This window comes from Chiloscyllium plagiosum, unplaced genomic scaffold, assembly GCF_037043375.1.
Source record: "Chiloscyllium plagiosum isolate Xiang-an unplaced genomic scaffold, Cpla_swu_hap1 HiC_scaffold_3, whole genome shotgun sequence".
Taxonomy (NCBI): domain Eukaryota; kingdom Metazoa; phylum Chordata; class Chondrichthyes; order Orectolobiformes; family Hemiscylliidae; genus Chiloscyllium; species Chiloscyllium plagiosum.
Window position 1 is genome coordinate 158,166,819 of NW_028270141.1, and position 26,270 is coordinate 158,193,088.

At 50.1% G+C, this 26,270-nt stretch overlaps 1 protein-coding gene across 1 annotated transcript in view; it reads left to right on the plus strand.

Annotated features, from left to right (window-relative positions):
- LOC122540190 (dynein axonemal heavy chain 6-like) overlaps positions 1-26,270 on the plus strand; it is a 1,075,999-nt gene that overhangs the window by 18,727 nt on the left and 1,031,002 nt on the right. The window contains exons 4-5 of the mRNA XM_087984706.1: positions 4,372-4,503; positions 5,715-5,971. Coding sequence (XP_087840832.1) covers positions 4,372-4,503; positions 5,715-5,971 — 389 coding nt within the window. The remainder of the gene's footprint in view (positions 1-4,371; positions 4,504-5,714; positions 5,972-26,270) is intronic.

Sequence of the window (26,270 nt, forward strand, 5' to 3'; positions counted from 1 at the left end):
CTACATCCTAGGATTTTAAAGGATGTGGCAGCAGAGATAATGGATCCATTGGTCATAATATTCCAAAGTTTGCTAGTTGAGGGAAAGGTTCCAATGGATTGGAAAAATACTAATAGAACACCCTTAACAGCTCACTGCACAGTAGTTATTTTATTGACTTGATCATTCTTCTCAAGCGGACTACTTCAGAAAATTGTACTGAGGGAAGAAAGAACAATTGTGGAAACATTTCTATTTACAGGAAATGTCATGGATGTAAAATTTAGTCAATACTCAAACTGACACACCAGAAGACTGGCCTGGTGTATCCTTTCACCTCCGTTCACCAACAGTAACACAGACGGTTGATCTCCATGGCATTCCATAGAACATAGAACATCACAGTGCAGTATAGGCCCTTCGGCCCTTGATATTGCGCCGACCGAAGGAACCAATCTGGAGCCCATATAACCTACACTATTCCATTCTTGTCCATATGTCTATCCAATGTCCATTTAAATGCCCTTAAAGTTGGCAAGTCTACTACTGTTGCAGGCAGTGCATTCCTCGCCCCTACTACTCTCTGAGTAAAGAAACTATCTCTGACATCTGACTTATACCTGTCACCCCTCAATTTAAAGCTATGTCCTCTCGTGCTAGACATCACCACCCAAGGAAAAAAAGCTCTCACCGTTCAACCTATCTAACCGTCTGATTATCTTATTTATCTCAATTAAGTCACCTCTCAATCTTCTTCACTCTAATGAAAACAACCTCAAGTCCCTCAGCCTTTCCTTTTAAGGCCTTCCCTCCATACCAGGCAACATCTTAGTATATCTCCTCTGAACCCTTTCCAAAGTTTCCACACCTTTCTATAATGCGGTGACCAGAACTGTATACAATACTCCAAATGTTGGTGCACTAGAGTTTCGTACAACTGCAGCATAACCTCCTGGCTCTGTAAGTCAATCTCTCTAACAATAAAAGCTAACACACCATATGCCTTCTTAACAGCCCTATCAACCTGGGTGGCAACTTTCAAGGATCTTTCAAGTACCTGGACATTGAGATCTCTCTGCTCATCTACACTGCCAACAATCTTATCATTAGCCCAGTACCCTGCATTTAAGTTACTCTTTCCAAAGTGAATCACCTCACACTTCTCCGCATTAAACTCCATTTGCCACCTCTCAGCCCAGCTCTGCAGCTTATCTCTGTCTCTCTGTAACCTACAACATCCTTTGTCACTATCCACAAATTTACTAATCCATCCTTCTCTGCCCTCATCTGGGTCATTTATAAAAATGACAAACAACAGTGGACCCAAAACAGATCCTTGTGGTACCCCAACAGTAACTGAATTCCAGGATGAACATTTTCCATCAACCACCACCGTCTGTCTTCTTTCAGCTCGCCAATTTCAGATCCAAACCACTAAATCACCCTCAATCCCATGCCTCCGTATTTTGTGCAATAACTTACCATGGGGAACCTTATCAAACACCTTACAGAAATCCCTGTACACCACATCAACCGCTTTACCATCATCTACCTATTAGGTCACCTTCTCAAAAAACTCAATAAGGTTTGTGAGGCACGACTTACCCTTCACAAAACCATGTTGACTGTCCCTAATCAACTTATTCCTCTTTAGATGGTTATTAAATCCTATCTCTTATAACCCTTTCCAACACTTTATCCACAACCGAAGTAAGGCTCACACGTGTATAATTTGCAGGGTTGTCTCTACTCCCCTTCTTGAACTAGAGGACAACATTTGCTATCCTCTAGTCTTCTGGCACTATTCCTATAGATACTTTCCTTCCCCACCCTAAACTGCCATGCCTCCTTCTTCAATCCACATGAAGAGCTGGCGATCCACCTTTTCCACCTGAGCTTGTGGTCCCATGTTCTGTCCATCACCATGACCACCGACATCCATCTCCCATTATTGTCTATTTCCACTCCTTCTTCAACACATCTGCTGTTGAAATTATCATCTAAGCTTTTGTTAGTTCAAAACCGTAGCATTTCAGTGCTCAGCTCCCACTTTTCATCCCCCCATGACCTCAAGTTCATCCAAGATTCTGTTCCCTGTATCCTTGTCTTGTTCACCCATAAGTCCTTTGCTAAGTGGCTTGTATTAGCAAGGTGTTAGTTAAAACACAAGAAAACTTGGGTAACTTCAGGTTTCTGGACTCTAGAATGTGGGAGGTTGACCAGGACTTCATTGGATTAGTCAAGTCTAGAGGTAGCCAAGGCATGAGGCATGTTTCAGCAGAGGAAAAAATGAGGCAAGTACTTGGGCATGTAACAGAGGTATCTCTCTTGAAAATGTATCTCAGGTTCAAGCACAAACACCTGATGAAGGAGCGGTGCTCCAAAAGCTAGTGTTTCCAATTAAACCTGTTGGACTATAACCTGGTGTTGTGTGATTTTTAACAAGGTTCAAGCATGACACTGATGTCGTAAATTGTCTGGTTCAGCCTGAGACAGTTCATTGTCAGAGAGAGGAATGGTGTCAGTCTCTAAAATGCGGAGTTTATATTGAGAAACGAAAACAGTGGCTTCAGTTTTCTATATATTTAAGTGATTTGGAGGTGCTGGTGTTGGACTGGGGTACAACCACCCAATGAAGGAGCAGCACTCCAAAAGCTAGTGCTTCCAAATAAACCTGTTGGACTAAAACCTGGTGTTGTGTGATTTTTAACTAAAAATATTTAAGTGGAGTAACTTTCTGCTTGTATTGTAATTGTTGCAATAAGCAGTCCATCCATTTAGGGTAGTAGAGGGGTCAAGAGAGAATGTGGTGAGGTCAGCCTAGATGCTGCATACATGTGAAAACTGCCATGCTTTTTGGGTGACTCCACTGACCAGCAGCATACAATAGGAGGGGGCTGTAGGCCAACCGAGGTCATGTTCAACATCAGGGAGAGAGTCTATGAACAGCCATTCTCTGACTGCACATGAATATTTAGAACCAGGTGGGTGCTGTCCCACCCAGCTGGGTGACAGTAGAGAAACGTTGGAGAATTGTGCAATGAACTGTGTCAAAGTTTCAAAGGACAAATGCTCTTTGTGACCTCGGTAAGGGCTAGCTCCATATGGTAATGTGGATAAAAACCTGATTGGAGGGATTTAAACCTGGAAGTGGCGGTGCAGTGGCTCAGTGGCTAGCACTGCTACTTCACAGCACCAGGGACCTGGATTCAATTCCAGCCTCAGGCAACTGTCTGTGTGGAGTTTGTACACTCTCCCCATGTCTGCATTGGTTTCCTTTAGGTTTCCTCCCAAAATCCAAAGATGTGCAGGTTAGGGTGGTTAGCCACGGGAATTGCAGGATTACAGGGATAGCGTAGTGAAGTTGGTATAGGAGAGATACTCTTCAAAGGGTCAGTGTGAACTTGATGGGCCAAGTAGTCTGATTCCACACTGTAAGGAAACTATAATTCAATGAAAAGATAGGAAGGGACAGCACATTTTTTGACTTTGGTGAGAAAAGGGACATTGGAGACAGGCCAGTAGTTTGCAAGGATGGTGGGATCAGGAGTCAGTTTATTTGAGAGGTGATGATGGCAGATTTGAAGGAGAAAGGGACAGAATATGAGGATAGGACGATTGTCAATTAGCATGAGAACCAGGAAGTAGTCAGTAGTCTATTAGAAGTAGGGAAGAAAGGATCAGCAACAATGGGCTAGACAAGCTTATAGAGGGATGAAGTTCAGGCCTAGAAACTTTAGGGGATGATTGTGGACTCGGGGGAGGAATGGAAGTGATTGGATTGTCTCAATCTTGCTAAGAAAAAGAACCATAAACTCCTCACATTTGTTCTTGGAGGTGATAGTGGAGAGGATTAAGAAGGCAGCCTGCCATGGGAGAATCTTGCCAAGGGTACACTTTACATCCAGGCTGATTGTGGAGTGGTGAGCACCATTCTGAAATGGGAACAGGGCCTGATCAAGCTTTATGTGATCTATCCTAATGCAGCAGGAAATAACCATACCATTGTCTGCCACTTTGTTCAGGTCTGTGTCCCTTAAACTTCAGCCAGTGGAGGCAGGCACTGTACTGGGTATGACAAAACTGAGAGACAGTAATTGTTTTAATGGAGACTAGAATGTCAAAGTTGGAGGTGAGGGTCCAGCAGCAAATCGAGTGGTACAGAAACATACATGGAGGTAGAGAGCTGGATTAATAGAAATCTGAGGACCCAGTGCTGAGTGAATTGGGAAGACTTTCTTAGAAGTGGATGTGTTTTGGATGCTGGAGAAAGTTGAAGGATTATAGCGAACAATCTGTTCTCCAAGCTGTATCTAATATGTGAGAGAGTGACCTCTGTCTGACATGATTCCATGGAATTTTTATCATCAATTTTATGTTTTTCACTTTCAGTTGGATGGAACGAATACCTATTCATGTGAGGAGTTTGCTGAAATCCAATCTGAACAGTGTAACTATGCGCTGAAGAAGCTTTGTGAACTCAGATACAAAATCATTCAATCCGTCAAAGAGGCCTGTCTGGAGGTAATTGCGCAGCTTTTAATCACCTCTAGCCCTGCCTTCAATTGTAAACTGCAAGTAATTGTAAGTCCCTTTGGGGAAGCTGAGCAATACGAACACTAAAGGCAGTGAACAGCTCCAGAGGCCCAGTAAGGAGGTTGCAATCGATCGTGGCTCTGGCAGCTTATTCACAGCGAGTTAGTCTCAATAAAAAAAAGCATAGGAACAAGCCACCTAGTCCCTCCAGTTTGTTCTATCATTCAATCAGAACTTGCTGGGGCTCAATTTGCTCTCTTTGGTTTGTACCCCTTCCCTAATCAAATAGTTCAAAAACAGAAGTCATTGGGAATATTTTAGTTTTTTTTTAATGGGCCAAGTGCTGGAAATTGAGACTGGGTTAATTTAGGAAATCTGGTTGGCATGGAAAAGTTGAACCGAAGGATCTATATCTGTACTGTACATCTCTATAATTCTATGACTAAATCTAATAGGTAATTCAGCAAACACTTTGTTACGTAAATGCACGGAAATAGGAGCAAGGATATGCCATTTGGCCTATTGAACCCATTCCATCATTCAACATGAACATGACTAATCCTCTACCGTGTGCTTCCCCGATATCCTTTGACATAGAAATCTCGAAATATATTTCTTCCTTAAATACATTCAGCGACTTGTCCTCCACTGGTGGTGGTAGAGAATTCCACAGGGTCAATTCCTCAGGGTGCAAAAACTTTCTTCACATCACAGTCTTCAAGGTCAACCCTGTATCCTGAGGCCTTAGACCAGATGGTAATGCAGATTTCAGGGTACAATCATATCAAATAGGATTTTATTGACTGACGGGGCAATTCTAGGAGTTAAATAGCCAACTCCTGTTCCTTAATCATGTGTTCATATATGATCTGTTGTTCTTCGAGCTTCTATCTTTTGAAACTCAACTAAACATTGATAATGGACTCAGGGGAGCTGAAACAAACAGGTAGCCTTTATTTCACTACTAGATAACCTGTCAATCATGGCACTTTAGGAGTACATGGGCTTTTTTCTTTCTCAAATGAATGTTTCTTTTGAAAAGAACAAAACATTTAAATAACTTCAGATGACTATATGAGAGATCCAAAGGGGTTTTTCTTTCTTCAGTTTGAAAAATAAGGCATATTTCCCCCAAAAATGAATGGAAAGGCAATTTTAATATGTATTCTTTGTACTTCTTACTAATTCTTCCTCTGCAGAAAGCCAAAATGGAAGGATTTGGGAATGTATTCCGAGCAGACCCCGGTGATTCCATTGAAAGGCCTGTATTGACTGAAATTATAGAGTCCAGACCACTCCTTACACTGTTCTTCAAGTTCCTGAAGCTCGTGGACTACCTGTTCCAGGAGCTGGTCTGTCGCCTGGTTAAAACTGCTGTTCAACTATTATTGGATGCCTTGACTGATTCATATATGAGGACCTCAACAGATGAGAGAAGGAATGAGGAATTGCTGAGGTGAGGAGTGAAAGCTTGGTCTCTACTGTTCTGAGTATTGAGCTTATTAGTAAACATAAAATTGGGTTAATGGCTTTGTACTCAAATTGGATGTGGTCCTGTGATGTAGCAGTAGCATCCTTAACTTTGGATTGGAAGCTTCAGGTTTACAATGTATACCAGGATATCTTAGCCAAAGAAATTGTGTTCATAACTGGGCCAAACAGGTTGATTACAGACTGTAAATCCTTCCAATATCTAAGATGGGAGTGAAAGTCTCCGAATTGACTAGCCTAACTACAGAAGAAAATTGCAAACCACATGGCTGGAGCAATCCAAAGGAAGTCCATGGCCTAATCTTTAAAAATGTGGCTGGGAGAAAAGACGGAGGGAACGAAGTGATTCTCACAGGAAACAACTGGTTCTCAGCTATTCATCAGTTGTATTAATTATTGCAGATGTAGGGTTAGCTCAGTCAGGTACATAGCAATAGTGTGTTGCAGGATGATGTGCATGCCATTGATTCATTTCTTGTGTAGCAGTAGATCACGGAGGCCAGCTTGCCCATTACTTGGCATAAAATAATCCCCTTCAAGTGAGAGAATCATTGTCTGTCTTTAACTGAAATGTTAAATATGGTCCCTCATGGGTTCTGGCTAATTACCCTTCCCCAACTGATGGCAGTTTAAAAAACAATGTCATCCCATCTAAAACAGAAATTAGGCAAAATATTTTCTTTCAGAAGACAATAAGTCTTTGGAACTCTCTCCCTGAAAAGGTGGCAGTGTCTATTCAAGTAGAGCCCTTGAGTATTTTAAAGACAGAAGTAGTTTGATTCTTGTGAAGCAAGGGAGTGAAAGGTTATCAGGGGTAAGTGGGAATGTGGATTTAAGATTACAATCAAATCAGCTGTGATCTTATTGAACAGCAGAGCTGGCTTGATGGATGGAATGGTCTAAATTGTATGCTCACATGAAACAGCAGCAGAGAACTAATGATACGAAAGCAAAATATTGAGGGTGATGGAAGTCTGAAATTAAAACCAAAATGTTGAAAATACTCAACAGGTCTGGCAGCAACAATGGAGACAGAAACAAAGTTAACAGCTCAGATTTGCATCTTTGAGGTAGCAAATAGGAGTTGAAAATTTTCCATAAACCTGCCTCTATTTCTCTCAAAGCAGCATGCATAGTTTGGAAACTGGCCTACCTCCATTTGAAGCAGACCTGAGGTGACATTGTAAACAGGTGGATACTGAGTCTGGCATCTTACAATGGCCACCTTCATTAGATATCGACCAAGTTCTCAACATTTCTGGTATAGTCAATATATGTATATCCCTCTTGCCCCTTCTATGCATCCTGTACAACCTTTATACCGCCCATTACCATTCCACACATCTCATTCCCCTTCGATCTCCCCATATCCTAACATACATCCATATCTATTCATGACCCTCTATCCACATTCTTCCAGCATTCACCAAACCCTATAACACTTCTGACACTTCCCTGAAATGTTCATCCAACAATGAAAATGTTGATTCAAAAACTACTTCATGGAAACAATTCTCCCAGCACTTCATAAAGCTGTCAATGAAATGCATCAATTGAAGTAGTTAAAGTGTCAGCGGATGAGCATTTTGGGAATATTGACCATAACACTGTCCGTTTCAGTCCTTATGGAAAGGGGAAGGACAATGCAGATGTTAAGTGAGTAAATTGGGGAAAGCCAATTTCAATATCATTGGACAGGATCTGGCAGATACAGACCAGGAGCAGCTACTCGCATGTAAGTCTATTTGGAAAGTGAGAGTTTTTTAAATGTAGCATAATGAAAATTCAAGGCCAGTATCTTCCTCAAAGAGTGAAGGGCAGCAAATCTAGGGAATCCTGGGTGTCAAGGGATATTGAGAGTTTGATAAAGAAAAAGGAAGCATATGTTAGGTATAGCGCATTAAAACAGGAGAGGCCCTTCAAAAGTATAGATAGTGTAGGGTGTGCTTAAAAGAGAAACTGGGGGGAGAGAGGAGCCATGAAATATCTTGGGCAGAAAGGATTAAAGAAAACGCCGAGCCATTTTATAGGTACAGTAGGAATGAGGATCACCAGGGAAGGAAAGGGCCTACTAGAGACCAAAGGGGCAACTTGTGTGTGGAGCCAGTGGACATGGGTGAGGACTGAAATGAATACTTCTCATCTGTATTCACAGAGGAGAAATGTCAAAAGTCACATGATGCCAGGCTATAGTTCAACAGGTTTATTTGAAATCACAAGCTCTCAGAGCGCTGCTCCTTCACCGGCATGATGAAGGAGCAATGCTCCAAAAGCTTGTGATTTCAGCTAAACCTGTTGGACTATAGCCTGGCATCGTGTGACTTCTGATCTTGTCCACCCCAGTCAATAACTGGCACCTCCACATACAGAGGAGAAAGACATTGCATCTGGGGATTTCAGTTGGGATGTTGTAGAACATGTTAAGATGAATAAAGAGGAGATATTAGATATTTTAGTGGGCATAAAGGAGCATAAATCCCCAGGCCTTGATGGGATATATTTCAGGCTGCTATGGGAGGCAAGTGAGGAAATTGCTGGGGCCCTGGCAGAGATACCTCATACTTCCCTGGCCACAGGTGAAGTGCCCGATGGCTGGAAGATAATTAATGTCGTTCCTCTGTTTCAAGAAGGGCATCAGGGATAGGCCAGGTAATTGCTGACCAGTTGGTCTGATGAGGTGGGAAGGAAATTATTGGAAAAATTCTAAGGGAAAGGATTAATCAAGACTTGGAAAGGAAGAGGTTGATTAAGGATAGGCAGCATGGATTTAATAGAGGGTGGAGAAAGTGAGGTCTGCAGATGCTGGAGATCAGAGATGGAAATGTGTTGCTGGAAAAGCGCAGCAGGTCAGGCAGCATCTAGGGAACAGGAGAATCGACGTTTCGGGCATTAGTCCTTCTTCAGGGTGATAGAGGGTGATCCTGCCTGACTAAAGATATTAATGAGGGTAGTGCACTATTGGTCAGTTGGTAAATTGGGCAGAGCAATGACAAATAGAATTTAATTTGGGTAAGTGAGAGGTGATGCATTTTGGGATATCTAATAAGTGAAGCATTTACACAATAAATGGTAGGATCCTAAGGAGTGCTGAGGGACAAAGGCACCTTGGTGCATAGGTCTACAGATCCCTGAAGGTGTTAGGTCAGGTAGACAAGGTGATGAAGAAGGCATATGGGTAGCTTGACTTCATTAGCTGGGGACATAGAATATAGGAGCTTGTTATAACTTTATAAAACTTTGGGTAGGCCCCAAAGGGAAACCGTTTTCAGTTCCAGTCACCACACTATTGGAAGGATTTGAATGTACTGGAGATGGTGCAGACGGGATTCACCAGGTTGTTGTCTGGGGTGGAAAGTCTCAGTTATGTGGAGACACTGGTTAGGTTGGAGCAGAGGAGGCTGGGGGGTGGAATCTGATTGAGGTATACAAAGCAATGAAAGACAGAGACAGAGTAGGTCGTGAGAATCTTTTCCATATGGCAGATGTGAAGACCAGAGGGCATGTGTTTAAGGTGAGGAGTAAGCGGTTTAGAAGACATCAATTTTTTTTTTCATCAAGAGACTGGTAGAAATGTGAAACTTGCTGCCTGAGGTGGGAATGTTTACAATTTTAAACATTATCTGGATGAGCACTTAAAATGCCAGGACATTGTAGGCTATGGATCAAGTGCAGGTAAATGGGATTCATCTAGTTGGCATCTGTTGGTTGGCATAGGCATGGTGGGCCAAAGGGCTTGTTTCTAAGTTGTCTGACTCTGAGACTCTATGCCTGTCTAATTCATACTGCTACAAAGAAGCTTTAATTCTCAGTCCAATCAAATACTCTCAAAACAGACACACAAGTATTTAAAAACCATTTCTAAGAAAAAAAATAACTTCATTACAAGCTCATGGAACTGTTATTCAGGGCAGAGGCAAGGGATTTTATAGTAGGTAACTCACTTCCTAACTCATCAATACCTGTCCACCATCTACAATACAAAAGTCAGGGGTATGATGGGAATACTCTTCACTTGCCTGGTTAAATGCAGCTCGAACAGCATTCAAAAGGTTTGACATCATCCAGGACAAAATAATTCTCAAGGCTACTCGGAGTGGAAACTAAATGTTGGTCTAGCCAGCAACACCCGCATCTCATGTATGAATTAAAAATAGCCAAAATTAAAAATTGGCTTCACAGGTGTGTAAACAAATCCACTAATCTGAATTCATTAGTGGGCTGGGGCTCAGCCAAGCATTCGTAACAGGATTGTGGAACATAGCTGTTTCAATAAATGCTCAGGCTATCCTGAGGGTTGACTTAATTGAATGATAAGTCGGCCAAGTATCACTTTGTTAAAAAGGTTTGAATGTGTTCAGTCTTAGTATTCTAATACACTAAATTTCATTTGTTTAACATGATTGATCATCTGAAATTCAGCGCATTTATTGAAAGATTAAAGGCAATTTTCTTTCATTACTCCTGCTCCTGTTCCTGTCCTGCTCCTATATCTGTCTTGCTCCTGTTCCTGCCTCGCTCCTGTTCCTGTCCTGCTCCTGTTCGTGTCCTGCTCCTGTTCCTATCCTGCTCCTGTTCCTGTCCTGCACCTGTTCCTGACCTGCTCCTGTTCCGGTCTTGCTCCTGTTCCTGTCTTGCTCCTGTTCCTGTCTCGCTCCTGTTCTTGTCACGCTCCTGATCCAGTCTTGCTCCTGTTCCTGCCCTGCTCCTGTTCCTGCCCTGCTCCTGTTCCTGCCCTGCTCCTGTTCCTGCCCTGATCCTGTTCCTGCTCCTGTTCCTGTCCTGCACCTGTTACTGTCTTGCTCCTGTTCCTCTCTCGCTCCTGTTCCTGTCTCGCTCCTGTTCTTGTATCACTCCTGTTCCTGTCTTGCTTCTGTTCCTGTCTCACTCCTGTTCCTGTCTTGCTCTTGTTCCTGTCTCGCTCCTGTTCCTGTCTTGCTCCTGATCCTGACTAGCTCCTGTTCCTGTCTTGCTCCTGTTCCTGTCTCGCTCCTGTCCCTGTCCTGCTCCTGTTCCTGTCCTCCTGTTCCTGTCCTGCTCCTTTTCCTTTCTCGCTCCTGTACCTGTCTCGCTCCAGTTCCTGTCTGGCTCCTATTCCTATCTAGCTCCTGTTCCTGTCCTGCTCCTGTTCCTGGCCTGCTCCTGTTTCTGTCCAGCTCCTGTTCCTGGCCTGCTCCTGTTTCTGTCCTGCTCCTGTTCCTGGCCTGCTCCCGTTCCTGTCCTGCTCCTGTTCCTGGCCTGCCCCTGTTCCTGTCCTGCTCCTGTTCCTGCCCTGATCCTGTTCCTGCTCCTGTTCCTGTCCTGCTCCTGTTCCTGTCTCACTCCTGTTCCAGTCCGGCTCCAGTTCCCGCCTTGCTCCAGTTCCCGTCTTGCTCCAGTTCCTGTCCGGCTCCAGTTCCGGTCTCACTCCTGTTCCTGTCTTGTTCCTGTTCCTATCTCGCTCCTGTTCCTGTCTTGCTCTTGTTCCTATCTCGCTCCTGTTCCTATCTCGCTCCAGTTCCCGCCTTGCTCCAGTTCCCGTCTTGCTCCAGTTCCTGTCCGGCTCCAGTTCCGGTCTCACTCCTGTTCCTGTCTTGCTCCTGTTCCTATCTCGCTCCTGTTCCTGTCTCGCTCTTGTTCCTATCTCGCTCCTGTTCCTATCTCGCTCCTGTTCCTGTCTTGCTCCTGTTCCTGTCTTGCTCCTGTTCCTGTCTCGCTCCAGTTCCTGTCTGGCTCCAGTTCCTATCTCACTTCTGTTCCTGTCTTGCTCCTGTCCCTGTCCCGCTCCTGTTCCTGTCTCGCTCCTGTTCCTGTCTCGCTCCAGTTCCTGTCTGGCTCCAGTTCCTGTCTTGCTCCTGTTCCTGTCTCACTCCTGTTCCTGTCTTGCTCCTGTTCCTGTCTCACTCCTGTTCCTGTCTTGCTCTTGTTCCTGTCTTGCTCCTGTTCCTGTCATGCTCCTGTTCCTGTCTTGCTCCTGATCCTGACTAGCTCCTGTTCCTATCTTGCTCCTGTTCCTGTCTCGCTCCTGTTCCCATCTTGCTCCTGTTCCTGTCCTGCTCCTGTTCCTGTCCTGCTCCTGTTCCTGTATTGCTCCTGTTCCTGTCTTGCTCCTGTTCCTGTCTCGCTCCTGTTCCTGTCTCGCTCCTGTTCCTGTCTTGCTCCTGTTCCTGTCTCACTCCTGTTCCTATCTTGCTCTTGTTCCTCTCTCGCTCCTGTTCCTGTCTCGCTCCTGTTCCTATATCACTCCTGTTCCTGTCTTGCTCCTGTTCCTGTCTCACTCCTGTTCCTGTCTTGCTCTTGTTCCTGTCTTGCTCCTGTTCCTGTCTTGTTCCTGTTCCTGTCTCGCTTCTGTTAGTGTCTTGCTCTTGTTCCTGTCTTGCTCTTGTTCCTGTCTTGCTCTTGTTCCTGTCCTTCTCCTGTTCCTGTCTTGTTCCTGTCCCGGTCTCGCTCCTGTTCCTGTCTCGCTCCTGTTCCTGTCTCGCTCCTGTTCCTGTCTTGTTCCTGTCCCGGTCTCGCTCCTGTTCCTGTCTCGCTCCTGTTCCTGTCTCGCTCCTGTTCCTATCTCGCTCCTGTTCCTGTCTTGCTCTTGTTCCTGTCTTGCTCTTGTTCCTGTCCTGCTCCTGTTCCTGTCTTGTTCCTGTCCCGGTCTCGCTCCTGTTCCTGTCTCGCTCCTGTTCCTGTCTCGCTCCTGTTCCTGTCTTGCTCTTGTTCCTGTCTTGCTCTAGTTCCTGTCTTGCTCCTGTTCCTGTCTCGCTCCTGTTCCTGTCTTGCTCCTGATGCTGACTAGCTCCTGTTCCTGTCTCGCTCCTGTTCCTGTCTTGCTCCTGATCCTGACTAGCACCTGTTCCTGCCTCGCTCCTGTTCCTGTCTTGCTCCTGTTCCTGTCTTGCTCCTGATCCTGACTAGCTCCTATTCCTATCTCGCTCCTGTTCCTGTCTTGCTCCTGGTCCTGTCCTTCTCCTGTTCCTGTCTCGCTCCTGTTCCTGTCCTGCTCCTGTGCTTTCCCTGATCCTGTTCCTGCTCCTGTTCCTGTCCTGCTCCTCTTCCTGTCTCACTCCTGTTCCTGTCCGGCTCTAGTTCCCGTCTTGCTCCAGTTCCTGTCCGGCTCCAATTCCGGTCTCACTCCTGTTCCTGTCCTGCTCCTGTTCCTGTCTTGCTCCTGTTCCTCTCTCGCTCCTGTTCCTGACTCGCTCCTGTTCCTGTATCACTCCTGTTCCTGTCTTGCTCCTGTTCCTGTCTCACTCCTGTTCCTGCCTTGCTCTTGTTCCTGTCTTGCTCCTGTTCCTGTCTTGTTCCTGTTCCTTTCTCGCTTCTGTTCCTGTCTTGCCCCTGTTCCTGTCTTCCTCCTGTTCCTGTCTCGCTCCAGTTCCTGTCTGGCTCCAGTTCCTGTCTCACTCCTGTTCCTGTCTAGTTCCTGTTCCTGTCTCGCTCCTGTTCCTGTCTCGCTACTGTCCCTGTCCTGCTCCTGTTCCTGTCTTGCTCCTGTTCCTGTATTGTTCCTGTTCCTGTCTCGCTCCTGTTCCTGTCTTGCTCCTGTTTCTGTCTCGCTCCTGTTCCTGTCTCGCTCCTGTCCCTGTCCTGCTCCTGTTCCTGTCTTGCTCCTGTTCCTGTCTTGCTCCTGTTCCTGTCTTGCTCTTGTTCCTGTCTTGCTCCTGTTCCTGTCTTGCTCCTGTTCCTCTCTCGCTCCTGTTCCTGTCTCGCTCCTGTTCCTGTATCACTCCTGTTCCTGTCTTGCTCTTGTTCCTGTCTTGCTCCTGTTCCTGTCTTGCTCCTGTTTCTGTCTTGTTCCTGTTCCTTTCTCGCTTCTGTTCCTGTCTCGCTCCTGTTCCTGTCTCACTCTTGTTCCTGTCTAGCTCCTGTTCCTGTCTCGCTCCTGTTCCTGTCTCGCTCCTGATCCTGTCTAGCTCCTGATGCTGACTAGCTCCTTTTCCTGTCTCGCTCCTGATCCTGTCTAGCTCCTGATGCTGACTCGCTCCTGTTCCTGTCTTGCTCCTGTTCCTGTCTTGCTCCTGATCCTGACTAGCTCCTGTTCCTGTCTCGCTCCTGTTCCTGTCTTGCTCCAGTTCCTGTCTTGCTCCTGATCCTCACTAGCTCCTATGCCTGTCTCGCTCCTGTTCCTGTCCCACTCATGTTCCTGTATCGCCCCTGTTGCTGTACTGCTCCTGTTTCTGTCTTGCTCCTGATCCTGACTGGATCCTGTTCCTGTCTCGCTCCTGTTCCTGTCTCGCTCCTGTTCCTGTCTTGCTCCTGATCCTGACTAGCTCTTGTCCCTGTCTCGCTCCTGTTCCTGTCTCGCTCCTGTTCCTGTCTTGCTCCTGATCCTGACTAGCTCCTGTTCCTGTCCCGCTCCTGGTCCTGTCCTGCTCCTGTTCCTGTCTCGCTCCTGTTGCTGTCCCGCTGCTGTTCCTGTCTCGCTCCTGTTCCTGTCTTGCTCCTGTTCCTGTCTTGCTCCTGATCCTGACTAGCTCCTGTTCCTATCTCGCTCCTGTTCCTGTCTTGCTCCTGATCCTGACTGGATCCTGTTCCTGTCTCGCTCCTGTTCCTGTCTCGCTCCTGTTCCTGTCTTGCTCCTGTTCCTGACTTGCTCCTGATCCTGACTGAATCCTGTTCCTGTCTCGCTCCTGTTCCTGTCTCGCTCCTGTTCCTGTCTCGCTCCTGTTCCTGTCTTGCTCCTGATCCTGACTAGCTCCTGTTCCTGTCCCGCTCCAGGTCCTGTCCTGCTCCTGTTCCTGTCCCGCTCCTGTTCCTGTCTCGCTCCTGGTCCTATCTCGGTCCTGTTCCTGTCTTGCTCCTGTTCCTGTCTCGCTCCTGTTCCTGTCTCGCTCCTGTTCCTGCCCTGCTCTTGTTCCTGCCCTGATCCTGTTCCTGCTCCTGTTCCTGTCCTGCACCTGGTCCTGTTCTGCTCCTGTCCCTGTCTTGCTCCTGTTCCTGTCCCGCTCCTGTTCCTGTCCTGCTCCTGTTCGTGTCCTGCTCCTCTTCCTATCCTGCTCCTTTTCCTCTCCTGCTCCTGTTCCTGTCCTGCTCCTGTTCCTGTCCTGCTCCTGTTCCTGTCTTGCTCCTGTCCCTGTCTTGCTCCTGTTCCTGTCCTGCTCCTGTTCTTGTCTCGCTCCTGTTCCTGTCTCGCTCCTGTTCCTGTCTTGCTCCTGTTCCTGTCCTGCTCCTGTTCCTGTCCTGCTCCTGTTCCTATCTCGCTCCTGATCCTGTCTTGCACCTGTACCGGTCTCGCTCCTGTTCCGGTCTCGCTCCTGTTCCTGTCTCGCTCCTGATCCTGTCTTGTTCCTGATCCTGTATTGTTCCTGTTCCTGTTTTGCTCCTGTCCCTGTATTGCTCCTGTTCCTATCCTGCTCTTGTTCCTGTCCTTCTCCTGTTCCTATCTCGTTCCTGTTCCTCTCTTGCTCCTGTTCCTGTCTCGCTCCTGTTCCTGTCTTGCTCCTGTTCCTGTCTCGCTCCTGTTCCTGTCTCGCTCCTGTTCCTGTCTTGCTCCTGATCCTGTCTCGTTCCTGTTCCTGTTTTGCTCCTGTCCCTGTATTGTTCCTGTTCCTATCCTGCTCTTGTTCCTGTCCTGCTCCTGTTCCTATCTCGCTGCTGTTCCTCTCTTGCTGCTGTTCCTATCCTGCTCCTGTTCCTGTCTCGCTCCTGTTCCTGTCTTGCTCCCGTTCCTGTCCTGCTCCTGTTCCTATCTCGCTCCTGTTCCTATCTCGCTCCTGTTCCTGTATCGCTCCTGTTCCGGTACTGCTCCTGTTCCTGTCTAGCTCCTGATCCTGACTAGCTCCTGTTCCTGTCTCGCTCCTGTTCCTGTCTCGCTCCTGTTCCTGTCTTGCTCCTGTTCCTGTCTCGCTCCTGTTCCTGTCTCGCTCCTGTTCCTGTTTCGCTCCTGATCCTGTCTTGTTCCTGATCCTGTATTGTTCCTGTTCCTGTTTTGCTCCTGTCCCTGTATTGCTCCTGTTCCTATCCTGCTCTTGTTCCTGTCCTGCTCCTGTTCCTATCTCGTTCCTGTTCCTCTCTTGCTCCTGTTCCTGTCTTGCTCCTGTTCCTGTCTCGCTCCTGTTCCTGTCTCGCTCCTGTTCCTGTCTCGCTCCTGTTCCTGTCTTGCTCCTGATCCTGTCTCGTTCCTGTTCCTGTTTTGCTCCTGTCCCTGTATTGTTCCTGTTCCTATCCTGCTCTTGTTCCTGTCCTGCTCCTGTTCCTATCTCGCTGCTGTTCCTCTCTTGCTGCTGTTCCTATCCTGCTCCTGTTCCTGTCTCGCTCCTGTTCCTGTCTTGCTCCCGTTCCTGTCCTGCTCCTGTTCCTATCTCGCTCCTGTTCCTGTACTGCTCCTGTTCCTATCTAGCTCCTGATCCTGACTAGCTCCTGTTCCTGTCTCGCTCCTGTTCCTGTCTCGCTCCTGTTCCTGTCTTGCTCCTGATCCTGACTAGCTCCTGTCCCTGTCTCGCTCCTGTTCCTGTCTCGCTCCTGTTCCTGTCTTGCTCCTGATCCTGACTAGCTCCTGTTCCTGTCCCGCTCCAGGTCCTGTCCTGCTCCTGTTCCTGTCCCGCTCCTGTTCCTGTCTCGCTCCTGGTCCTATCTCGGTCCTGTTCCTGTCTTGCTCCTGTTCCTGTCTCGCTCCTGTTCCTGTCCCGCTCCTGTCCCTGTCTTGCTCCTGTTCCTGTCTCGCTCCTGTTCCTGTCTTGCTCCTGATCCTGACTAGCTCCTGTTCCTGTCTCGCTCCTGTTCCTGTCTTGCTCCTGTTCCTGTCTCGCTCCTGTTCCTGTCTAGCTCCTGATCCTGACTAGCTCCTGTCCCTGTCTCGCTCCTGTTCCTGTCTTGCTCCTGATCCTGACTAGCTCCTGTTCCTGTCCCGCTCCTGGTCCTGTCCTGCTCCTGTTCCTGTCTCGCTCCTGTTGCTGTCCCGCTGCTGTTTCTGTATCGCTCCTGTTCCTGTCTCGCTCCTGTTCCTGTCTTGCTCCTGATCCTGACTAGCTCCTGTTCCTATCTCGCTCCTGTTCCTGTCTTGCTCCTGATCCTGACTGGATCCTGTTCCTGTCTCGCTCCTGTTCCTGTCTCGCTCCTGTTCCTGTCTTGCTCCTGTTCCTGACTTGCTCCTGATCCTGACTGAATCCTGTTCCTGTCTCGCTCCTGTTCCTGTCTCGCTCCTGTTCCTGTCTCGCTCCTGTTCCTGTCTTGCTCCTGATCCTGACTAGCTCCTGTTCCTGTCCCGCTCCTGTTCCTGTCTCGCTCCTGTTCCTGTCCCGCTCCTGGTCCTGTCCTGCTCCTGTTCCTGTCTCGCTCGTGTTCCTGTCCCGCTCATGTTCCTGTCTCGCTCCTGTTCCTGTCCCGCTCCTGTTCCTGTCCTGCTCCTGTTCCTGCCTTGCTCCGGTTCCTGTCTTGCTCCTGATCCTGACTAGCTCCTATTCCTGTCTTGCTCCTGTTCCTGACCTGCTCCTGTTCCTGTCTCGCTCCTGTTCCTGTCTTGCTCCTGATCCTGACTAGCTCCTGTTCCTGTCTCGCTCCTGTTCCTGTCTCGCTACTGTTCCTGTTTCGCTCCTGATCCTGTCTTGTTCCTGATCCTGTATTGTTCCTGTTCCTGTTTTGCTCCTGTCCCTGTATTGCTCCTGTTCCTATCCTGCTCTTGTTCCTGTCCTGCTCCTGTTCCTATCTCGTTCCTGTTCCTCTCTTGCTCCTGTTCCTGTCTTGCTCCTGTTCCTGTCTCGCTCCTGTTCCTGTCTCGCTCCTGTTCCTGTCTCGCTCCTGTTCCTGTCTTGCTCCTGATCCTGTCTCGTTCCTGTTCCTGTTTTGCTCCTGTCCCTGTATTGTTCCTGTTCCTATCCTGCTCTTGTTCCTGTCCTGCTCCTGTTCCTATCTCGCTGCTGTTCCTCTCTTGCTGCTGTTCCTATCCTGCTCCTGTTCCTGTCTCGCTCCTGTTCCTGTCTTGCTCCCGTTCCTGTCCTGCTCCTGTTCCTATCTCGCTCCTGTTCCTGTACTGCTCCTGTTCCTATCTAGCTCCTGATCCTGACTAGCTCCTGTTCCTGTCTCGCTCCTGTTCCTGTCTCGCTCCTGTTCCTGTCTTGCTCCTGATCCTGACTAGCTCCTGTCCCTGTCTCGCTCCTGTTCCTGTCTCGCTCCTGTTCCTGTCTTGCTCCTGATCCTGACTAGCTCCTGTTCCTGTCCCGCTCCAGGTCCTGTCCTGCTCCTGTTCCTGTCCCGCTCCTGTTCCTGTCTCGCTCCTGGTCCTATCTCGGTCCTGTTCCTGTCTTGCTCCTGTTCCTGTCTCGCTCCTGTTCCTGTCCCGCTCCTGTCCCTGTCTTGCTCCTGTTCCTGTCTCGCTCCTGTTCCTGTCTTGCTCCTGATCCTGACTAGCTCCTGTTCCTGTCTCGCTCCTGTTCCTGTCTTGCTCCTGTTCCTGTCTCGCTCCTGTTCCTGTCTAGCTCCTGATCCTGACTAGCTCCTGTCCCTGTCTCGCTCCTGTTCCTGTCTTGCTCCTGATCCTGACTAGCTCCTGTTCCTGTCCCGCTCCTGGTCCTGTCCTGCTCCTGTTCCTGTCTCGCTCCTGTTGCTGTCCCGCTGCTGTTTCTGTATCGCTCCTGTTCCTGTCTCGCTCCTGTTCCTGTCTTGCTCCTGATCCTGACTAGCTCCTGTTCCTATCTCGCTCCTGTTCCTGTCTTGCTCCTGATCCTGACTGGATCCTGTTCCTGTCTCGCTCCTGTTCCTGTCTCGCTCCTGTTCCTGTCTTGCTCCTGTTCCTGACTTGCTCCTGATCCTGACTGAATCCTGTTCCTGTCTCGCTCCTGTTCCTGTCTCGCTCCTGTTCCTGTCTCGCTCCTGTTCCTGTCTTGCTCCTGATCCTGACTAGCTCCTGTTCCTGTCCCGCTCCTGTTCCTGTCTCGCTCCTGTTCCTGTCCCGCTCCTGGTCCTGTCCTGCTCCTGTTCCTGTCTCGCTCGTGTTCCTGTCCCGCTCATGTTCCTGTCTCGCTCCTGTTCCTGTCCCGCTCCTGTTCCTGTCCTGCTCCTGTTCCTGCCTTGCTCCGGTTCCTGTCTTGCTCCTGATCCTGACTAGCTCCTATTCCTGTCTTGCTCCTGTTCCTGACCTGCTCCTGTTCCTGTCTCGCTCCTGTTCCTGTCTTGCTCCTGATCCTGACTAGCTCCTGTTCCTATATCGCTCCTGTTCCTGTCTTGCTCCTGTTCCTGTCTCGCTCCTGTTCCTGTCCCGCTCCTGTTCCTGTTCCGCTCCTGTTCCTGTCTCGCTCCTGTTCCTGTCCCGCTCCTGTCCCTGTCTTGCTCTTGTTCCTGTCTTGCTCCTGTTCCTGTATCGCTCCTGTTCCTGTCTTGCTCCTGTTCCTCTCTTGCACCTGTTCCTGTCCTTCTCCTGAAACTGTCTCGCCCCTGTTCCTTTCTCGCTCCTGTAACTGTCTCGCTCCTAAAACAGTCTCGCTTCTGTTCCCGTCCTGCTCCTGTTCCTGTCTTGCTCCTGTTCCTGTCTCGCTCCTCTTACTGTCTTTCTTCTGTTCCTGTCTTGCTCCTGTTCCTGTCTCGCTCCTGTTCCTGCCCTGCTCTTGTTCCTGCCCTGATCCTGTTCCTGCTCCTGTTCCTGTCCTGCACCTGGTCCTGTTCTGCTCCTGTCCCTGTCTTGCTCCTGTTCCTGTCCCGCTCCTGTTCCTGTCCTGCTCCTGTTCGTGTCCTGCTCCTCTTCCTATCCTGCTCCTTTTCCTCTCCTGCTCCTGTTCCTGTCCTGCTCCTGTTCCTGTCCTGCTCCTGTTCCTGTCTTGCTCCTGTCCCTGTCTTGCTCCTGTTCCTGTCCTGCTCCTGTTCTTGTCTCGCTCCTGTTCCTGTCTCGCTCCTGTTCCTGTCTTGCTCCTGTTCCTGTCCTGCTCCTGTTCCTGTCCTGCTCCTGTTCCTATCTCGCTCCTGATCCTGTCTTGCACCTGTACCGGTCTCGCTCCTGTTCCGGTCTCGCTCCTGTTCCTGTCTCGCTCCTGATCCTGTCTTGTTCCTGATCCTGTATTGTTCCTGTTCCTGTTTTGCTCCTGTCCCTGTATTGCTCCTGTTCCTATCCTGCTCTTGTTCCTGTCCTGCTCCTGTTCCTATCTCGTTCCTGTTCCTCTCTTGCTCCTGTTCCTGTCTCGCTCCTGTTCCTGTCTTGCTCCTGTTCCTGTCTCGCTCCTGTTCCTGTCTCGCTCCTGTTCCTGTCTTGCTCCTGATCCTGTCTCGTTCCTGTTCCTGTTTTGCTCCTGTCCCTGTATTGTTCCTGTTCCTATCCTGCTCTTGTTCCTGTCCTGCTCCTGTTCCTATCTCGCTGCTGTTCCTCTCTTGCTGCTGTTCCTATCCTGCTCCTGTTCCTGTCTCGCTCCTGTTCCTGTCTTGCTCCCGTTCCTGTCCTGCTCCTGTTCCTATCTCGCTCCTGTTCCTATCTCGCTCCTGTTCCTGTATCGCTCCTGTTCCTGTACTGCTCCTGTTCCTGTCTAGCTCCTGATCCTGACTAGCTCCTGTTCCTGTCTCGCTCCTGTTCCTGTCTCGCTCCTGTTCCTGTCTTGCTCCTGTTCCTGTCTCGCTCCTGTTCCTGTCTCGCTCCTGTTCCTGTTTCGCTCCTGATCCTGTCTTGTTCCTGATCCTGTATTGTTCCTGTTCCTGTTTTGCTCCTGTCCCTGTATTGCTCCTGTTCCTATCCTGCTCTTGTTCCTGTCCTGCTCCTGTTCCTATCTCGTTCCTGTTCCTCTCTTGCTCCTGTTCCTGTCTTGCTCCTGTTCCTGTCTCGCTCCTGTTCCTGTCTCGCTCCTGTTCCTGTCTCGCTCCTGTTCCTGTCTTGCTCCTGATCCTGTCTCGTTCCTGTTCCTGTTTTGCTCCTGTCCCTGTATTGTTCCTGTTCCTATCCTGCTCTTGTTCCTGTCCTGCTCCTGTTCCTATCTCGCTGCTGTTCCTCTCTTGCTGCTGTTCCTATCCTGCTCCTGTTCCTGTCTCGCTCCTGTTCCTGTCTTGCTCCCGTTCCTGTCCTGCTCCTGTTCCTATCTCGCTCCTGTTCCTATCTCGCTCCTGTTCCTGTCTCGCTCCTGTTCCTATCTTGCTCCTGTTCCTGACCTGCTCCTGTTCCTGTCCTGCTCCTGTTCCTGTCTTTCTCCTGTTCCTGTCCTGCTCCTGTTCCTGTCTCGCTCCTGTTCCAGTCCTGCTCCTGTTCCTGCCCTGCGCCGCTTCCTGTCTCGCTCCTGTTCCTGTCTCGCTCCTGTTCCTGTCTCGCTCCTGTTCCTGTCTTTCTCCTGTTACTGTCTCGCTCCTGTTCCTGCCCTGCTCCTGTTCCTGCCCTGATCCTGTTCCTGCTCCTGTTCCTGTCCTGCACCTGGCCCTGTCCTGCTCCTGTCCCTGTCTTGCTCCTGTTCCTGCCTCGCTCCTTTTCCTGTCCTGCTCCTGTTCGTGTCCCGCTCCTCTTCCAATCCTGCTCCTGTTCCTGTCTCGCTCCTGTTCCTGTCCTGCTCCTGTTCCTGTCTCGCTCCTGTTCCTGTCTCGCTCCTGTTCCTGTCCTGCTCCTGTTCCTGGCCTGCACCTATTCCTGTCTCGCTCCTGTTTCTGTCTCGCTCCTGTTCCTGTCCCGCTCCTGTTCCTGTCTTTCTCCTGTTCCTGTCTTTCTCCTGTTCCTGTCTTTCTCCTGTTCCTGTCTTTCTCCTGTTCCTGTCCTTCTCCTGAAACTGTCTCGCTCCTGCTCCTTTCTCGCTCCTGTTCCTGTCTTGCTCCTAAAACTGTCTGGCTCCTGTTCCTGTCTCGCTCCTGTTCCTGTCCCGCTCCTGTTCCTGTCTTTCTCCTGTTCCTGTCCTTCTCCTGAAACTGTCTCGCTCCTGTTCCTTTCTCCCTCCTGTTCCTGTCCTTCTCCTGAAACGGTCTCGCCCCTGTTCCTTTCTTGCTCCTGTAACTGTCTCGCTCCTAAAACAGTCTCGCTTCTGTTCCCGTCCTGCTCCTGTTCCTGTCTTGCTCCTTTTCCTGTGTCGCTCCTGTTACTGTCTTGCTTCTGTTCCTGTCTTGCTCCTGTTCCTGTCTCGCTCCTGTTCCTGCCCTGCTCTTGTTCCTGCCCTGTTCCTGTCCCGCTCCTGTTCCTGTCCTGCTCCTGTTCGTGTCCTGCTGCTCTTCCTATCCTGCTCCTTTTCCTCTCCTGCTCTTGTTCTTGTCCTGCTCCTGTTCCTGTCCTGCTCCTGTCCCTGTCTTGCTCCTGTTCCTGTCTTGCTCCTGTTCCTGTCCTGCTCCTGTTCTTGTCTCGCTCCTGTTCCTGTCTCGCTCCTGTTCCTGTCTTGCTCCTGTTCCTGTCCTGCTCCTCTTCCTATCCTGCTCCTTTTCCTCTCCTGCTCTTGTTCCTGTCCTGCTCGTGTTCCTGTCCTGCTCCTGTCCCTGTCTTGCTCCTGTTCCTGTCTTGCTCCTGTTCCTGTCCTGCTCCTGTTCTTGTCTCGCTCCTGTTCCTGTCTCGCTCCTGTTCCTGTCTTGCTCCTGTTCCTGTCTCGCTCCTGTTCCTGTCTCGCTCCTGTTCCTGTCTTGCTCCTGATCCTGTCTCGTTCCTGTTCCTGTTTTGCTCCTGTCCCTGTATTGTTCCTGTTCCTATCCTGCTCTTGTTCCTGTCCTGCTCCTGTTCCTATCTCGCTGCTGTTCCTCTCTTGCTGCTGTTCCTATCCTGCTCCTGTTCCTGTCTCGCTCCTGTTCCTGTCTTGCTCCCGTTCCTGTCCTGCTCCTGTTCCTATCTCGCTCCTGTTCCTATCTCGCTCCTGTTCCTGTCTTGCTCCTGTTCCTGACCTGCTCCTGTTCCTGTCCTGCTCCTGTTCCTGTCTTTCTCCTGTTCCTGTCCTGCTCCTGTTCCTGTCCTGCTCCTGTTCCTGTCTCGCTCCTGTTCCAGTCCTGCTCCTGTTCCTGCCCTGCGCCGCTTCCTGTCTCGCTCCTGTTCCTGTCTCGCTCCTGTTCCTGTCTCGCTCCTGTACCTGTCTTTCTTCTGTTACTGTCTCGCTCCTGTTCCTGCCCTGCTCCTGTTCCTGCCCTGATCCTGTTCCTGCTCCTGTTCCTGTCCTGCACCTGGCCCTGTCCTGCTCCTGTCCCTGTCTTGCTCCTGTTCCTGCCTCGCTCCTTTTCCTGTCCTGCTCCTGTTCGTGTCCCGCTCCTCTTCCTATCCTGCTCCTGTTCCTGTCTCGCTCCTGTTCCTGTCCTGCTCCTGTTCCTGTCTCGCTCCTGTTCCTGTCTCGCTCCTGTTCCTGTCCTGCTCCTGTTCCTGGCCTGCACCTATTCCTGTCTCGCTCCTGTTCCTGTCTTGCTCCTGATCCTGACTAGCTCCTGTTCCTATATCGCTCCTGTTCCTGTCTTGCTCCTGTTCCTGTCTCGCTCCTGTTCCTGTCCCGCTCCTGTTCCTGTTCCGCTCCTGTTCCTGTCTCGCTCCTGTTCCTGTCCCGCTCCTGTCCCTGTCTTGCTCTTGTTCCTGTCTTGCTCCTGTTCCTGTATCGCTCCTGTTCCTGTCTTGCTCCTGTTCCTCTCTTGCACCTGTTCCTGTCCTTCTCCTGAAACTGTCTCGCCCCTGTTCCTTTCTCGCTCCTGTAACTGTCTCGCTCCTAAAACAGTCTCGCTTCTGTTCCCGTCCTGCTCCTGTTCCTGTCTTGCTCCTGTTCCTGTTTCGCTCCTGTTACTGTCTTTCTTCTGTTCCTGTCTTGCTCCTGTTCCTGTCTCGCTCCTGTTCCTGCCCTGCTCTTGTTCCTGCCCTGATCCTGTTCCTGCTCCTGTTCCTGTCCTGCAACTGGTCCTGTTCTGCTCCTGTCCCTGTCTTGCTCCTGTTCCGGTCCCGCTCCTGTTCCTGTCCTGCTCCTGTTCGTGACCTGCTCCTCTTCCTATCCTGCTCCTTTTCCTCTCCTGCTCCTGTTCCTGTCCTGCTCCTGTTCCTGTCCTGCTCCTGTTCCTGTCTTGCTCCTGTCCCTGTCTTGCTCCTGTTCCTGTCCTGCTCCTGTTCTTGTCTCGCTCCTGTTCCTGTCTCGCTCCTGTTCCTGTCTTGCTCCTGTTCCTGTCCTGCTCCTGTTCCTGTCCTGCTCCTGTTCCTATCTCGCTCCTGATCCTCTCTTGCTCCCGTTCCTGTCCTGCTCCTGTTCCTATCTCGCTCCTGTTCCTGACCTGCTCCTGTTCCTGTCCTGCTCCTGTTCCTGTCTTTCTCCTGTTCCTGTCCTGCTCCTGTTCCTGTCCTGCTCCTGTTCCTGTCTCGCTCCTGTTCCAGTCCTGCTCCTGTTCCTGCCCTGCGCGGCTTCCTGTCTCGCTCCTGTTCCTGTCTCGCTCCTGTTCCTGTCTCGCTCCTGTTCCTGTCTCGCTCCTGTTCCTGTCTTTCTCCTGTTACTGTCTCGCTCCTGTTCCTGCCCTGCTCCTGTTCCTGCCCTGATCCTGTTCCTGCTCCTGTTCCTGTCCTGCACCTGGCCCTGTCCTGCTCCTGTCCCTGTCTTGCTCCTGTTCCTGCCTCGCTCCTTTTCCTGTCCTGCTCCTGTTCGTGTCCCGCTCCTCTTCCAATCCTGCTCCTGTTCCTTTCTCCCTCCTGATCCTGTCCTGCTCCTGTTCCTGTCTCGCTCCTGTTCCTGTCTCGCTCCTGTTCCTGTCCTGCTCCTGTTCCTGGCCTGCACCTATTCCTGTCTCGCTCCTGTTTCTGTCTCGCTCCTGTTCCTGTCCCGCTCCTGTTCCTGTCTTTCTCCTGTTCCTGTCTTTCTCCTGTTCCTGTCTTTCTCCTGTTCCTGTCCTTCTCCTGAAACTGTCTCGCTCCTGCTCCTTTCTCGCTCCTGTTCCTGTCTTGCTCCTAAAACTGTCTGGCTCCTGTTCCTGTCTCGCTCCTGTTCCTGTCCCGCTCCTGTTCCTGTCTTTCTCCTGTTCCTGTCCTTCTCCTGAAACTGTCTCGCTCCTGTTCCTTTCTCCCTCCTGTTCCTGTCCTTCTCCTGAAACAGTCTCGCCCCTGTTCCTTTCTTGCTCCTGTAACTGTCTCGCTCCTAAAACAGTCTCGCTTCTGTTCCCGTCCTGCTCCTGTTCCTGTCTTGCTCCTTTTCCTGTGTCGCTCCTGTTACTGTCTTGCTTCTGTTCCTGTCTTGCTCCTGTTCCTGTCTAGCTCCTGTTCCTGCCCTGCTCTTGTTCCTGCCCTGATCCTGTTCCTGCTCCTGTTCCTGTCCTGCACCTGGTCCTGTTCTGCTCCTGTCCCTGTCTTGCTCCTGTTCCTGTCCCGCTCCTGTTCCTGTCCTGCTCCTGTTCGTGTCCTGCTCCTCTTCCTATCCTGCTCCTTTTCCTCTCCTGCTCTTGTTCCTGTCCTGCTCCTGTTCCTGTCCTGCTCCTGTTCCTGTCCTGCTCCTGTTCGTGTCCTGCTCCTCTTCCTATCCTGCTCCTCTTCCTATCCTGCTCCTTTTCCTCTCCTGCTCTTGTTCCTGTCCTGCTCCTGTTCCTGTCCTGCTCCTGTCCCTGTCTTGCTCCTGTTCCTGTCTTGCTCCTGTTCCTGTCCTGCTCCTGTTCTTGTCTCGCTCCTGTTCCTGTCTCGCTCCTGTTCCTGTCTTGCTCCTGTTCCTGTCCTGCTCCTGTTCCTGTCCTGCTCCTGTTCCTATCTCGCTCCTGATCCTGTCTTGCTCCTGTTCCGGTCTCGCTCCTGTTCCTGTCTCGCTCCTGTTCCTGTCTCGCTCCTGATCCTGTCTTGTTCCTGTTCCTGTTTTGCTCCTGTCCCTGTATTGTTCCTGTTCCTATCCTGCTCTTGTTCCTATCCTGCTCCTGTTCCTGTCTCGCTCCCGTTCCTGTCCTGCTACTGTTCCTATCTTGCTCCTGTTCCTGTCTCGCTCCTGTTCCTGTCTCGCTCCTGTTCCTGTCTCGCTCCTGTTCCACTCCTGCTCCTGTCTCGCTCCTGTTCCTGTCTTTCTCCTGTTACTGTCTCGCTCCTGTTCCTGCCCTGCTCCTGTTCCTGCCCTGCTCCTGTTCCTGCCCTGATCCTGTTCCTGCTCCTGTTCCTTTCCTGCACCTTGCCCTGTCCTGCTCTTGTCCCTGTCTTGCTCCTGTTCCTGCCTCGCTCCTTTTCCTGTCCTGCTCCTGTTCGTGTCCCGCTCCTCTTCCTATCCTGCTCCTGTTCCTGTTTCGCTCCTGTTCCTGTCCTGCTCCTGTTCCTGTCTCGCTCCTGTTCCTGTCTCGCTCCTGTTCCTGTCTTGCTCCTGTTCCTGCCTCGCTCCTTTTCCTGTCCTGCTCCTGTTCGTGTCCCGCTCCTCTTCCTATCCTGCTCCTGTTCCTGTTTCGCTCCTGTTCCTGTCCTGCTCCTGTTCCTGTCTCGCTCCTGTTCCTGTCTTGCTCCCGTTCCTGTCCTGCTCCTATTC